Source organism: Phoxinus phoxinus, assembly GCF_949152265.1.
Source record: "Phoxinus phoxinus genome assembly, chromosome: 20".
In the NCBI taxonomy this organism is placed as follows: Eukaryota; Metazoa; Chordata; class Actinopteri; order Cypriniformes; family Leuciscidae; genus Phoxinus; species Phoxinus phoxinus.
In genome coordinates this window covers 21143983-21159564 of record NC_136895.1, presented here as the reverse complement: position 1 = coordinate 21159564, position 15582 = coordinate 21143983, and the positions used below count along the sequence as shown (strand labels likewise).

At 38.4% G+C, this 15582-nt stretch overlaps 1 protein-coding gene across 2 annotated transcripts in view; it reads right to left on the bottom strand.

The window, feature by feature from the left end:
- Positions 1-8715: 8715 nt before the first annotated feature.
- stab1 (stabilin 1) overlaps positions 8716-15582 on the bottom strand; it is a 36722-nt gene continuing 29855 nt past the window's right edge. For both annotated transcript variants that reach the window (XM_079592210.1, XM_079592209.1), the window contains exons 58-69: positions 14599-14706; positions 13904-14097; positions 13673-13817; positions 13240-13373; positions 12431-12596; positions 12230-12336; positions 11053-11172; positions 10744-10893; positions 10543-10656; positions 9518-9664; positions 9066-9173; positions 8716-8949 (exon numbers count right to left, since the gene is read on the bottom strand). In XM_079592210.1, coding sequence (XP_079448336.1) covers positions 8911-8949; positions 9066-9173; positions 9518-9664; positions 10543-10656; positions 10744-10893; positions 11053-11172; positions 12230-12336; positions 12431-12596; positions 13240-13373; positions 13673-13817; positions 13904-14097; positions 14599-14706 — 1532 coding nt within the window. In that variant the 3' untranslated portion in view covers positions 8716-8910. The remainder of the gene's footprint in view (positions 8950-9065; positions 9174-9517; positions 9665-10542; positions 10657-10743; positions 10894-11052; positions 11173-12229; positions 12337-12430; positions 12597-13239; positions 13374-13672; positions 13818-13903; positions 14098-14598; positions 14707-15582) is intronic.

Sequence of the window (15582 nt, the reverse complement as noted above, 5' to 3'; positions counted from 1 at the left end):
AAATGTTTGGTGTGGATTACTGGGGTCTCGGTGTGTCCTTTTTTTTTAAATGGACAGGCAATATAAAATAAAAAATGTAGTAATTTTGATATCCCCATTAGCTGTTTTATCAGGCTTGGTCATGGTTGTATAATGTCATGGGCAATGAAAAAGGAAACGAGTAGTTCCTGTCCTAAAAGCTGATATCTAATATACACACCAGAAAGCTTCACAAATTGAAATTTATATTACTACACAAAGTTGCTTGGCAACCGTAAATACTTAATGTTTGTTTAATGAATTTGGCAGATGTTAGTTGGCTGATGAATTGCTTATTCTGATTATTACTATTAGTATATTTAATTATCTTGTTTAACGTTGTTGTGTTTTGCCGTATTGATGTTACTGCCACAACAAAGGGGGTTTAGGTACACTTTCATGCCAAAAAGCACTGGAATTTAGTGAATCCATTAAAGGGCACCTATTATGACATTTAAAATGTTCCTAATGTTGTTGTGGGAGTCCCCAACAACAGTTTTACATGCATGCAATGACAAAAAACACTTTTGTTTTCGTATAATATTTATTTTTACCTGATTTGCTCACCGACTCCCAAATGATTCGTTCAACGACTCGTTTTTCAAACCCCTCCTTTGCGCGACGCTAATCTGCGTTGATTGGTCAGATGACCCAGCAGTGTTTACAGAGATAATACTTATTTTTAACACGGAGTGCAATGATGCTTTTATCAATTAAATTGTATTATAATAATGATTATAGTCCACTGCTTTATAGTTTGTAGTAAAAAACGAAAAATAAGTTAAAGAATGTAATGTTATGTTAGCGAGCATAGCCCAGAGTTCATATTGTAAAAGCACAATCAGTCTTTGTTTGCATTAGCCCGATGCATAAACATAACGTTTTTACAAAAAAAAAATGCAGTTACGTTACTACGAGGTATTACTCTATTCTTTAGACAACTCCGAAAACAACGACAAACACTTCACATATCTCAATACAATTGCCATTGAAGACCTAGAAGCTAAACGGTGCTTACACAACAAACAAAATAATTATTAAGCATGCTACATAAAATTTAAAAGCAAAAATGATTAATAACACTTACAGGTTGTGATACGGATGAGGAAGCTGATGCAAATACACTTGGAACTGAACCTTCCTTCAATATCATCCGGCTCGCGAATCCAAGTTTGATTGCATTTAAAAAGCAATCGTCTTCAAAATGGCGCGAGCAAAGCACAAGGCTCGGACTACACTTCTGTGGTATAGTTGTATATATGAATTGTAGCCACTTAGTCTTCAAATGCTCCTCCTTGGGCAGATGAAAAAAGTTTGCTTTTGAGCCGCACTTCAGAACACAGCGTCTCGTCGCCATGATGTTTCCCTGCTGGCCTTGGAGCGCAATACGTGGGCGTATCGTATTCAAATAACTTGACAAGTTGACGTCATCTAGTCAGAGAAAAAGCTTCGGTCTTCTAACGATTCATAAAAATGACTCAGAGTCGACTCTCACTTTTGAAAGACAATAACTTTATATACGGTGCACTTTCATATTTCAAACTTTGCAGGATGTTTTTGTTCACTTAGATCTATGTTACACACTACATGAAAGGTACATTTCAAAATTCCATAATAGGTGCCCTTTAAAATATGTATTTTACAATAAATCTCAAACATCAAGTTGCAATTTAATTGTGTTAGATTAACCATCTTATCCTTCCCAGTGCTTTTTTCCCAGGATGTTTTTGTCCTTTGGTCCAACCATTTTCCAGCCTTGTAAAAGAGAAGCAGCCCTAAAACATGATGCTCCTACCACCATTCTTCTCACAAAATCAGCCAACGTAGTGCTTGCCATCAAAGCATGAACGTTTTGAAAAGTCTGGTCTCATCACACCATTAAGTGTTTGTTTAACATTTCAGTATCTCATATTTTTCAGCTTAAATGACGTTGAATCTTTCACGTGCCATTGGGCAAATTCCACCCATGATGCGATATCTTTCTACAAAGGCTTTCTTCTACATTTGTGAAATACGTAGGGCATGTGTTGCCTTGTGTATTATTTCAACCATCTGTCATGGAGGACCACAGTTTCTCTTAAGTTGCCATAGGCCACTTGGTGGCCTCTATTTCACTGGCTTTTCTGGTCTTGGCATGTGAATTTGGAGAAATGCCAGTCCTGCCAGATTAAAATAAAGCTGCAAGAAGCAATAATTGGAATTCACTGTAGGGTATTTAAAGCCATATTTTTTTTAGATGTAACAAATGAAGGTTTGTAAAAGAGAAGATGCAAATAGTTCCATGTTTATCATTGTGGCAAAGAATATAAGACGCAAAAGGAATGATTTGATTAACACCAATAATTTTTGAGGCCAAGTTGTTTGGAATGAGAATAATATGAATTGCTGTCTCAGTATCAAACACTGAATAAACAGCTCTGGAAAAGCATAAGAGCCCCATACAGCAACCTAGTGTTGGGCTGACACTATGTAGTTTCTCTTGATTTACTATTTACATGTGTTTTTAGTAAAATGAACATAAATTCAAGCAGCTCGGCTTGTTTGATGGCTGGTGGTCTTCAATCTTCCTCTTGATCACATTCCTGAGGTTTTCAGTAGGGTTCAGGGGCCTCATTTATAACTTGCGTACGGACAAAACATGCCCTGAAAGGCGTACGCCACTTCCGACGCATAAGTTGTGATTTATAAAAACAAACTTGACTGGAAATTTTGCGCACCTGCACGCAAACTCTGACCCATGCGTACGAACATTTTGGAGACGGAGCAGTTTGGCGACACCGATGGTGAGCTGGAGTTAATGGCTTTTTGGTCTCTTTTAGACAGAAAGTTTAAAGAAAAGTATTCATATGCAAGATAATACAAGTATAATTTCACTCACCAAGCATCACATGAAGCAAACATCCATCCCTTCTTAAATTTCCGTGCTAGTGAGCGCGTTAGGCCGTTTAGTGAAGCTGACTGCTGTAGCATAGCCTATATCTACGGCAGATCTTCTTCATTACGAGTCCTAATCATAAATACAGTGTGCATGTTCACAATAACAGTTTAAATAAATAAAATAATGTTTAAACTATGTTTTACATCTGATATAAACATTTAAATTAAATATGCCATCCAATTAAATCCCAAATATGCCATTAATGGAGTTAAACTCTTAAATTACAAACGGCAAAATCCCTCTCAAGATCTCAGCTGAGGAGGATTAAACACCAGCACTACCAGCTTCCCTTATTACTACCCAGATAGACTTTAAGTTCTTATTGAGAATTAACAAAGGTTTAGATGGTGTTGTTTTATTAAATATCACCATTATGGTGATCAGTGTTTCTTTTAGTTGGCCAGTTTGACTCTTGGCTTTTGCTATGAGTTTGTGGTCTTTGTAACAATGTTTACCAAAACACATAATTTGTTGCAAAGAAAGTTGGAAACAAAAATGATCAGGTGATATAGTTTTCAGCATCGAAAGGTAGAATAACTCTTATCCCAGGCCAAAAGTGGTTGTGTTATTAATCAGACATTCTGAAATTACATTTTAAGTACATTGTAGAAATAATTTTGAAGAAACCCCACATACATCAAGAATCAGCACATGAATAAAAAAAATGGTGACATGCTGCAATGCATGCTGGGAGCCAAGCGTTTTATACTATGATGATTCCCAGCATGCATTGCGGCATGTCACCATTGTCGAGATTCATATGCTGAATTAGAATTTTTTTTTTTCTTAATGTATTAAACAAATTAAATTCAGAATGTCTGATCTATTGCAAGAAAATATTGTTGGATAAAATCTATTAATAAAATAATCACTTTTGGTCAGATAAAATATTAGAGACAGGAATAAAGTAAATCTGGTTAGTAATAAGTGAAGTTGGTAATGCTGTTTATAGAGTTGTTTAATCCTCTTCTGCTGAGATCTTGAGAGATTTAAAAGGAGACGCATGTGCGCACAATCTTCTGCTGACGGGTTTATAAAGGGAATTTTGAGTATTGAATTGGTTTGAATTTTGAGTTTGAGGGAATTTTGAGTTTGAATTGGTACGCACGGTTTTATAAGTATGAATATTTTTTACCAGACGCTTTCGGCGCACGTATGCTTTCAGTAAGGATCCTACGCACAGTTTTATAAATGAGACCCCTGGTCTGGAGTTTGGGCTGGCCATGACAGGGTCTTGATCTGGTGGACCTCCATCCACATCTTGATTGACCTGGCTGTGTGGATTAGAGCTTTATCCTGTGGGGAAAACGAATCCTTCGAGTTGGGGAACATTGTCACAGCAGAAGGAAGTCATTTTTCTTTCAGGATAACCTTTTATGTGGCTCGAGTCATACATCCTTCACAAAGACGGATCTGCCCGATTCCAGCCTTACTGAAAACCCCCAGATCATCACCAGTTCTCTACCAAGTTTCACTATGCTCCATGCCACATAGGCCGATCAAGGTGTGGATGGAGAACCACCAGGTCAAAACCCTGTCATGGCCGGCCCAAACTCCAGACCTGAACCCCACTGAAGAGGGATCGAGGTCCAAGCTATCAAACAAAGCCGAGCTGCTTGGATTTTTGTGCCAGGAGTGGCATAAAGTCGCCCAACAGCAATGTGACCGACTGATAGAGAGCATGCCAAGACGCATGAAAGCTGTGATTGGAAATCAGTGTTATTCCACCAAATTTTGATTTCTGAACTCTTCCTAATTGAAAACGTTAGTATTGTGTTGTTTTCTTTGCAATTCGAGGTCTGAAAACATGACATTTTTGTTGTTTTCTGCAAAAAAAAAAGCTCCAAATGACAAAAAATGTATTTCAACTTTGGAACAAATGTTGTCAGTAGTTTCTATAATAAAACAAAAATGTTAATTTTACTCAAACATATGAATAGTAAATCCAGAGAAAATTTTGCAGTGGTCTCATTTTTTCCAGAGCTGTATATCTACTTACAGACTGTGCATGAAACGCATGATAGCGTCTCACTTTGATAGAATGTTTTTGGCTCATTTTATCCAGGCCTCTGAAACCAAGAAACTGGAACTTTCTTGGGTGTACCAAAGCTTATGAAAATAACTCATTCCATTTAAGTTTCAGCCATAATAGTAGCCATACCCTCTACTTATTTGTAGTCCGGTTCAATCTTCCTGCTCTGGTGTCATTCCAATCGGGAAACTAGCGTTAGACGACTATTTTCCCAAACCAGTTAAGCGAGAACCTCACTCCACAGCGGATTTCATTGGTAAACTCGATCAAGCAATCGCCCGTCAATAAAAGTTCAGTCTTAATGGATGGATCAGCACAGTAATGCGATAGCTGATAGATATATCAGGAGGTGTACCAATGCTGTATTAGGGTTAACGTTTGGGTTTAGGTTAGAGGTTTACTGATTGAATTGACCAATTAAATCTTTTGAATTGGTTGTGGGGCAGGGTTTGTGCTTAACTCCTTATCAAGCGCCCCCCTTTTTTTGAATATACATGAAAATGCACATTCCGAACTTAAATGGTTGTAATTCAAGAATGCTTTGGAGTATAGATGTAAGATTGGTCTTGTTTTTAAAAAGACATTTGGCAGATTTTTGTAGAAGAGAAATAAATTAAGAAAGTTAAACAGAAAAAAAGTTATAGAAGTTTGAGTTTATGAAAATGTACAACGTTAAAAATTTAATTATTCATATTTTATATAAAATATATATTTTCAAAACCTGGAGGACTCTAAAAATGCAAAAAAATCAAAGGCAAAAATCTGAACAAGTTGTGTTTAAAATTTTAGGTTGATATCTCAAAAAATAAGCTTTCAGTGAGATTTTGTTTGGGCGCAGTACCAAACTTTTTCACTAGTTGACATTACTGCCCATATAAGGGCGCCTCCATTTCCATATGTTGTTTGAGGGATCTGAACCATTATTTTTACAATTTTCATACAATTTATGAAGTAGAAATCCTATTCAGAAGTAGTGTTGGAAGTTTGGCAGATTTTTAAATGAATTCAACCTCTAAGAAACACAAAAAGAACACGTATGTGCATTATAGCTCGCTGCCACGAATGGTGAATCACAAATGGTAAATCTATAATTTTTTTATTTATATTTAAAACATTTTCAGACCTTTTTTTCTAAAACAATTGAATGGATGCTATCTTTTGAACTCTTGGCATGAAAATAAACTGAGGTTTCTACCATTCTTTCATGATTTTTCATGTTCATCACTATTTCAAAATAAAGGTCTGAACACGCCTTAGGAGTATGAAAATATTCTTGTTGCAAATTGATAAATTACGGCTCCTCTGTAATGTATTTTAAAAATCAGTCACCACAAATGAAAACTAGAGATTTTAAGCTTTCAAATGACATATAGTTTGTCAAGATTGGTCTAGGTTTAGTATAGGATATTACTGTTTAAAATATATAATGGCCGCGGGCCCGCCGGCGGGCCGGCGCCAATATAAAGGGTTAACTGGTTTCGGAAAAATAATTGCGATTTTTTCACAGAAGTAGGTTTTGCTAAAAAAAAAATGTATCTATAAGCACTTGCATTCCCACTTGGTGTGCTACGAGTTTTCTGTCTCAAGGACTTATTGTTTGGACTCAAAGATGTGTTTTGGGCTAGACAGATAATAATAATAAAAATCCTGGGTTTAAACACCTCATCCTTGAAGCTCTAAAAATAACAGTTCAACACTCACACAATAAATTCGTAGGGACTGAACCAAATCCACCAAACCAACACAAGGCCAATCCTAAACTTCTGGTCTCATTGCCACATTATTTACTTGGCATTTGAGGAACTCTGTTTGGCATGACATAACTACAGATTGCTGAATTATTGAAAGGAGTGCAACTTCTTTGGAGCTGATGTACGCCTCTCTTGGTGGCTCCCGAAGGCCCCAGGGATGTCTGTTCTGGGCATGTGGTTTTGGTGGACAGCCAATTCTGGCCACATTCATAGAAACTGATGGCAAAACGTAAGAACGGTTAGACAATGTAACAACAAATGCAGTTTAGCTATTTACAGAAAATTCTGTAACACTTTATTTTACAGTGTCCTTGTTGCATATGTGACATGTACTTGCCATAGTAATAACAGTAAATTATGCATTATTACATGCAATTAACCCTCAATCAAATCCTAATCCTACCCTAACCCTATAGTAAGTACATATAGTTGCTTAATAGTACTCAGTACTTCAATATATAATTACACTGTAACAATGACACCTTAAAATAAAGTGTAACCGAAAATTATTTTATGTTGTTTTGAAAACAATACTGATCGTCATTTGCATGATTTTGTAGATGCGAGTAGGATTTTTAAAACTTCTTTGCTCAATGTGGTGCTCGGACCTCTATATAACTCTTCTTTTGCCATTTTGTTGATATTTGCTCGCTGAACAACAGGTTTCTGTATTTTGATTTATCTTACTCAAAGTTAGTTCCAGCAAGCTGCATTTCTTCTCCACTACCTGGCCACCTCTCCACGTTTACTTTAAAATGTGTTAGCTTTCACAGACAAACACCACATGCCACCTTGACTACGTTAAAGTCTCCTCCTTTCATACATTTCAAAGCAAACACAATGAAAGGTGTGACATGACAGATTTGTGTGTGACCCAGAAGCCTCTCTGTCTAGAGTGGGGATGGGTGTCGCTGCTTTGTTGCGGAAGAGCGCGATGAAAATGGGGGGATGGGAAATGAGTGGAACTGGAAGAATGGTGGAGGAAAAGCCCAGCTATGAATACACTGCAGTCCTCATTAGCCCCTGGGTCCTAAAGCCCTCGGGATATTTCCCAAATCACAGAAATTAGTAAAGAAAATTTACCTCAGAATAGTCACTGTTGTATGATCTTTTTGAAGTTGTTTATCACCACAGTCCGTTCAAAACTGTATATAGCTGTTAGGTCTGTTTTTGCTTGCCAAAAATAGCTTCCTGTCTGAGGCCTAACACACTTACTGCCAATGATTGATGTACCAAATGATTACTTCAGTATTTGCAAGGCAGTGCTGCATTGATATTAATCAAACATATTATCCTTGCAATTAATCAAACACTATGTATTTTTTGTTTAAAATTAGGATTAATTCAGCTTGAACTGCTTAACATGCACACCCGTTTTAAACTATATTTTGTACGTCATTTTTGTCTAAGTGCATTATTTATTTTGAGACTGTTATACGTAAAAATAAAATAAATAAAAAATAGAGATTGGTCTACTTTCTTAAATTCAAATACACACTCGGTTGTGATTCGTCGTTGCTTTCTAGCATCTGCCAAAACCGCAACATAAAATTTGAATTCAATTAAAGCCCAAAATGTACACTTATCTAAGTTCAAAACGCTGAACATTTTAACTTGTTTTGCCATTAAAAAACCTGAAATCCCACTCTAAAATCAAAACCTTTCCAATCCAATGCAGGCATAAATAAGGGATGTTGTCTTCCCATCAAGTAGTATGAACAGGTGGTCGTTTTCCTCTGGGGAATTTTCACTCTTCTCCCTCCTGCGTTATGCTTCAGTTGTCTGCAATATGACTGAACAAGACAAAAATACCCTTCTATTATGTCAACAAGACCTTTGGGATTGTGCATTGTAGTTGGAGACATTAATGAGACCCCAGGTTTTAGTCCCTGGACAGTTGATTTCCTTTACGATTGACCAAGTAGAGAACCCTCTCAAAAACAACAGGTAAACTAACAAATGAACCCAGTGTTTTTCACAGATGTCTTTATTGAACTGAAAGCACCACGGTAGGCTGATGTTGTCTAGGACATAATTAGGGTCTTTTATTTTTAGGTTCAACCATATAGAAAAGTGTTGTGGCAACTTCCTCCAGCCAGGTAGTCTGTAGTAGTTGACCGATAGCGGGTAAACAAAGGGAGAGGAGGTTGCTCCAAACGCTGCTGTTTGTGCTAGTCGAGGAGGTTGGGTGTGTCTGTAGCGGCTGACTCCTGAAACAAACAAATATAGATAAGGATAACTCATCTACAAATGTGTTTGACCAGTAGAAATGGTCAATAATTGCAAGTTGTTAACATTACAAGCACATAAGTTTTTTTATATTTACCCCAAATGGTTCTGCAAATGCCCTGTAGCCGCTGTATAAAGGGTTTGGGATGGATACTAAAGCAGGGTTTCCACCACCTTTTGTGGAAGCACCGTCTTCATCATCATTCTGTTGAACGATAAATAATACATTACACTCATTTATCGTCAACCAGAATCAACATTGGCTTTGCTTTTCAGAGATGATGAGAATTGAGGGATTTGAAATGTTGTGAAAGCAACACGGAGATGTCATTTTTATTACTCAACAGGTGTCAATGCTGATAGATAGATAGATAGATAGATAGATAGATAGATAGATAGATAGATAGATAGATAGAACACAGACAGACAGTTTTATGTCGCTAGAAAACGAATAGAATTAGAGTCCGACATTTAGGTCAAGTTTGTACAACGTTAAAGTGTCTTTATCAAGTCAAGATAAATATCTGAAGCTCCATTACGCCAACTTACCTTGAAGTACTGGAAGCGAAAGGCATCATTCTTGTGCTTGAGAACATAGTATGCGAGCCCAGCGACAATCCCAACAATGGCGATGACAATCAGCACAGTGGCCACTGCGACACCGCTGGACTGTGAGATCGGAAGGACTGCTGGCACCTGAAAATTAGATTGTAAATGCCACTGTATGTAACACCATTAACGACTTTTATAATTAAAAAATATTGATTGAGAATTTATTTGTGAGGTCTAGATTTTGACAAAGCTATGCATGGCTGTCTACTACTATGACTACTAGAGACAGTACCCATTGCAGAACCATCTTTCCTGTAGCTCAAACAGTAGAGCGTTGGCGTTTGCAACGCCAAGGTCATGGATTTAATTCCCAGGGAAAGCAAGAACTGATAAGAATGTAAAATCGTGTCCCTTGAAAATGCAATGTAAGTCTCTTTGGATAAAAGCGTCCACCAAATGCAGAAATGTAAATGTATACTGCTAATACTATGGCAAACAGAATGTTGACTTGATATTTTGAGATAACATTTAGGAATGGACGAACGGACAGACAGATGGATGGATGGATGGATGGATAGATGGATGGATGGATGGAAGGAAGGAAGGATGGGTGGGTGGTGGGTTATGGATGGATAGATGGATGGATGGATGGATGGGTGGGTGGTTGGATCGGTGGATGGCTGGATGGATGGATGGATGGATGGATAGAGGGACGGGCGGCTGGATGGATGGCTGGGTGGGTGGATGAATAGAAGGACGGACGGATTGAATAGAGGAACGGACGGATGGATGGGTGGCAGGATGGATGGATGAATAGAGGAACGGATGGATGGATGGGTGGGTGGATGGATGGATACTTGGGTGGATTGATGAAAAGTGCAAAACATAACTGCTGCTGCAATCTAAACCATTGGTGTTAATGCAATTTTCCATGATCCTCTAAATGAATTCTGCCTGTACATCCATAAAGCAAAGCAGTTCTCCAATATGCTCCATTGTACTCTACAAAAGTGGCCACTTACTGGAACAGGTGGAGCTCTCAAAGGCCCATCAATGACATGGATCAGACCATTGATGGCTGGAATGTTCCAGTCCAATATAACCTTCTTATTCACCAGTTTTTGGGGTTGAGAGTTCTGTGGAAACCAATAAAACATACAGATTGCTTGACATTGTCTAGAAAGTGATCCCTAAGCGGTGTAAAGCTGCGTGGGTTTGTTTACCTCAGCCTGACTGGTGGAATTGGAGGGAATCGTTACAATGAGGTCGGACCCCAGGTGAGACGGGATTACAGTGTTGTGCTTCATGTCCTCGTAGTAGTGAAGACTATTGATGCTCGATATATGATACTGCAAATCCCTCCATGATAAAGTCTGAAAGAGGACACAAGCTGAATCAAGGCCAGCAGAGAAAGAGTGTATCCAAATGGTTCCTCCTTTCTTTGTTCGTTTTCTCCCTCTTAGTTTTCTCTGACTCATCCACACTTAAAAATGTTCTTATGAGAATTCTTTTTAGCTTATATAAATAATCACCTTGTTTGCAGAGAAACCGCCGTTATGAGGTACAAAAACTGTAATGTTTAATGATGTGTCGGACAAGGACTTCAGCAGGTTCTTGCCCTCCTCTCCATCCTCGGCGTACTTCAGTAAAGTCTGTAGAAGGAAACCGACAGGAAACATGACTCCATTGTTATGAAATTACAGGAATGTTCCTTGTCGAAAAATTACTTAATTTCTATTGGCAGCAATTGAGTGACAAAAAAATCGATTCGATCGAAGTTGTTTTTCACAGCTTAATTTTTCCTTTTTTTTAACCAAAATTATAAAAAATAAAAAAATGTTTTCCGCTTTCCATCCTGTTAGTCTTTTGCTTTTAATTAGAAAAGCCAGTTCCTTGATGACATCATCCTCCAGGAAGTGGCATTATTTTGGAAGGGAAACAACAGCACAAACATCTCTAAGTTTTAGCAATGGATTCAATGAATTCTGTGATGTTTTGTTCGCTGGATTCCAAAAACATTCATCCTATTTGATCAAATTCCTCTGACTAATTTGAGCTCTTTATTTCCCTCCTTTTAATTTTCTTGACATTGGGTAATTAATCAACAGATTTAATTAAAATTATATGTTATAAGGAACAAGGAACCAGGAACATGTTTCTGAATTTTGGGGTCAGTAATATTTTTTTATGTTTTATGCTCACCAAGTTTGCATTTATTTGATACAAATTACAGTAAAATATTATTCCTGTGATGAAAGCTGTATTTTCAGCATCATTACTCCAGTCTTCAGTGTCACATGATCCTTCAGAAATCATTCTAATATGCCGATTTGATGCTCAAAAACATTTCTTATTATTATAAATGTTGAAAACAGATGTGCTGCTGCATCATTTTTGTGAAAACCATGATACTTTTTTTCCAATATTCTTTGATGAACAAAGTTCCAAATAACATAATATATTTGAAATATATCAACTTTTATAATATTCTTAATGTCTTTACCATCTCTTTTGATAAATTTAATGCGTCCTTGCTGAATAAATGTACAATTGAATGCGTCCTTGCTGAATAAATGTACAAATTTCAGTCAGAAAACCCTAAACTTTTGAACAGTAGTATAAATACTTGAGTTTACGGTAATGCACAGTACAAGTTTACTGTAAACATTGTAAACGCGACATTGGTTTCTGTAGTTTGAGGTCACTTACTGTGTAAAACACTGAAAAATTGGAAGTGGAGGCAACAACCGAGGCCAAGTCTCCATTACAGAATTCTCCGTTTCCAACGTATCCAGGTCCACATTCACAAGACACCTCTGAATAAGAGAAAAATGGCCGTCATTTCACATCAAGACTGTTTAGATCGTATAAAATGTTAAATTACATTTTAAATTAGAAGCATTTCCTGACCCTTCATCCTGTAGCAGTACGCATCGTACGGCCAACTGGCGTTGACTGGCTCTTTGTACAACACAATACCGACATGATTGTCTCCACATTTAGCAGAGGGAAACCGGATCGGATAGCCCACTTTCTTCCCGTCAATCCATCCTGCCACACATAGATGCATTCCCAACTGGAACAATAAGAAAAGCTTGATTTTATAATGGAAATTATCCAGCCATTACTCCAGTTTTCACTGTCACAGGATCCTTCAGAAATCATACTAATATGATTTGGGGCTCAAGAAACATTTGTCATTATCAATCATTATCAATGTTTGAATGTGATGCATTTTCCATTGATCTTTGATTAATGGAAAGTACAAAAAAAAGCTTTATTTTATAATAAACTAACAGTTGAGATTTTATGAGATTTATTTTGAAAATCAATTGACTAGTGATGAAGAAAAACATCATCCAAGACGTTTTGGATAAAGCTGTGTAAAGCTGCATCACATTTACCGTAGCTTGGCGAAATTACACGAGCGAAATTCAATTTCAATAGGAATCTGTGTGTTCAGGAGTTTCGCAGGAGGACGAAATGGTTCCCCATGCAGTTTTCGCTTATATTCAAGTTGGTCATGTGAAGTCACCGCACCAGCCAACAGAAAGCTGCTCGGTTTGAAAGTGACATTGATGTGTGAGCCTTGATTCATACATTGACAATAGACCTTTTTTGGCAGCGATATTTTTTGGCACCTTAAGCTCAAAAGCTGTTGCTGTTACGACACCGTAAATGCAGGATGTGTGCAGTCTTAAGTCGGGGTCAAATGTCACCTGTTGCGCATCAGACAGCTGCGAGAACGTAGCAAGAGTGGCTCCCTCAGCCTTACAAGCTTCCTGTGCTCGGATGAAATCCAGTTTATACTTCCCCTCAGAAGAGCGCAGGTGGAAAACACCTGCAGTTTTTGCTGAAACGAAGAACGAAAGCCTTTGTTTCTAAGGTAAGACACTACAGGAAAAAGCATTGTTTCATGCACTGGTCAATTTTGAGATTTTGGGCTATTTGGACAATTTTCAGATAAGTGGAATTAAAACATTTATTACACTTTATCTACTTGTGTCTGTAGATTTCAATTACAATACACATCTTTAAAAGCCGCGAGTCAGAAATCTCCACCTCAGCAACTTACATACACCAAACATTGTGTCTTGCCTTAAATACTTGTTTTCTTGTAAACATTTTTTTATTTATTTTTTAAAATCGTACTGTGGAAATGAAGGTCTTTGCACATCGCTTTGGGGTCGCAGTCACCGTTGTCCTCCAGACAGCGGTCAACAGGGGGCACCACTTTCTCCAAACACTGGATTCCGTTTCCCACGTACCCCGCGAGACATTCGCAGCGCCTCTCGTTCTGCCACAAGGTAAATGTTACACATTCCGTTTAACTTTAACACCTTTTACCAAATAACAACAATGAAAAGCGAAAGTTCCACGTACAGGTCCGGTGAAAATGCATTCTGCGAAATCGCTGCAGCCACCGTTGGCCTCCTCTACACATCGGTTGATGGGCACGCAGATGTGTCCGTCTCCAGAGTATCCAGTCTGACAGGAACAGTTAACGTTGATACCGGTCTGCAAACAGTCTGCTTCTTCGTGGCAGCCTCCGTTATATTCACTGCAAAAATCCGGAGCTAAAAAAAAAAAGTCAAAATGTAGGATCAAATTTTATTTTAACCATTGGGAAGCATCCACAATACGACTACGAATGTGTACACTTCTTGTTTTCCATTACAAATACCTGAAAATTCTCAAATCAAGATACATTTACTTGAGAAGGAAAATGATGGAAAGGAAATAAAGGAACATTTTTATATCTTTTTTTCATAAAACAAGACTTAAGACTTTATATCTTAAGTGAGTTTATGACAATAGGACATGTGAATTCAGAATAGACATCTTACAGTCAGTTAGTCCAAAGACCCGTTCACACCAAGGACGTTAACTATAAAAATAATGATAAAGATATTGTTTTAAATATAAAAGAATAGCAGAGTCCATAATACTTTGAAGAGCATTGGCATTTAAAGCGGCAGACAACATAACTGGAGCACGCGCTTAGAATAAACAGAATGATATTGTTTTTATAGTTATCGTTCTTGTTCTTAATACAACAGATGTGATTCAAAACCCACCTGTGCAGTTGATGCCATCTCCTCCATAGGGCGGTACACATTCGCACTGATTATTAGGGAGGCATACTGCGTTGAGATCACATGCGGGAGAGCAGACCGGCTTGACTTCTGTTAAATAACAGGTAAAAGAGAGTGTTGGTTAAAAATGCTTTAAAAAAAATAAAAATAAACTTGATAGAAAACCAGAAAATGTACATTTCAATTTATGAATTGCTGCAAAAAATCACTGCAAAAAAAAAAAAAATCTAAATCAGGATTTTGTCTTGTTCCTCTTCGGTTGGACAGTCGACGCCACATCAAGACCGACGAATAGGAATCTCGCTAGAGAGGTAATCTACTTCGAGTGAAACTAAAACAAGCCAATGCACATTGGCGTGCAATCATTTGCATCAGCTGTTCGGCCTCGCAGCACGGGTATATAATGAGCAGCTATAACGAGCAACGAGTGGTGATTGCACTTCAGCTTTTTGCTTCGGAGCCAAGCACTTACCTGGTGACACGGGATGGTCACAATCGCTGCCTCGTGTGTCTGGGCATTGAACACGCTGAGGCAGCTTTTGTGGATGAGTCATGTACCCACTGTGGGAAGATGACCATTGCAGAGCTGCAGTCGAGACTCTCGTTCCTGGAAAGGGGCGGAGTCCCCGTGCCTCTGCCTCGATCCAATCCTCCTCAGAGGGTTGCTTCGGGCAGCAGTGTGGGAGACCTGAGGATCACGGTGAGTGCGCTTCCTTCGGGAAACCAACCCCTAGGAACCCTCATCCCTCTCACGCTCCGCAGCCAGTTGAGCTACCAACCGAACGTGCTGGGCCATCCTCGAGATGTGTACCAGTCGTTTCCTTTGGTGCCCCCCACAATGATCAGATGTCGAACGCTGCATCGGAGGGTGGGTCAGACCTCTCCGCGGACGATGACTCGGCGCCGCTGCCTCCTTCGGGTGTGCCAGTGGTGCCCGAGTTGGACCCATAGATGTTGGCCATGCTT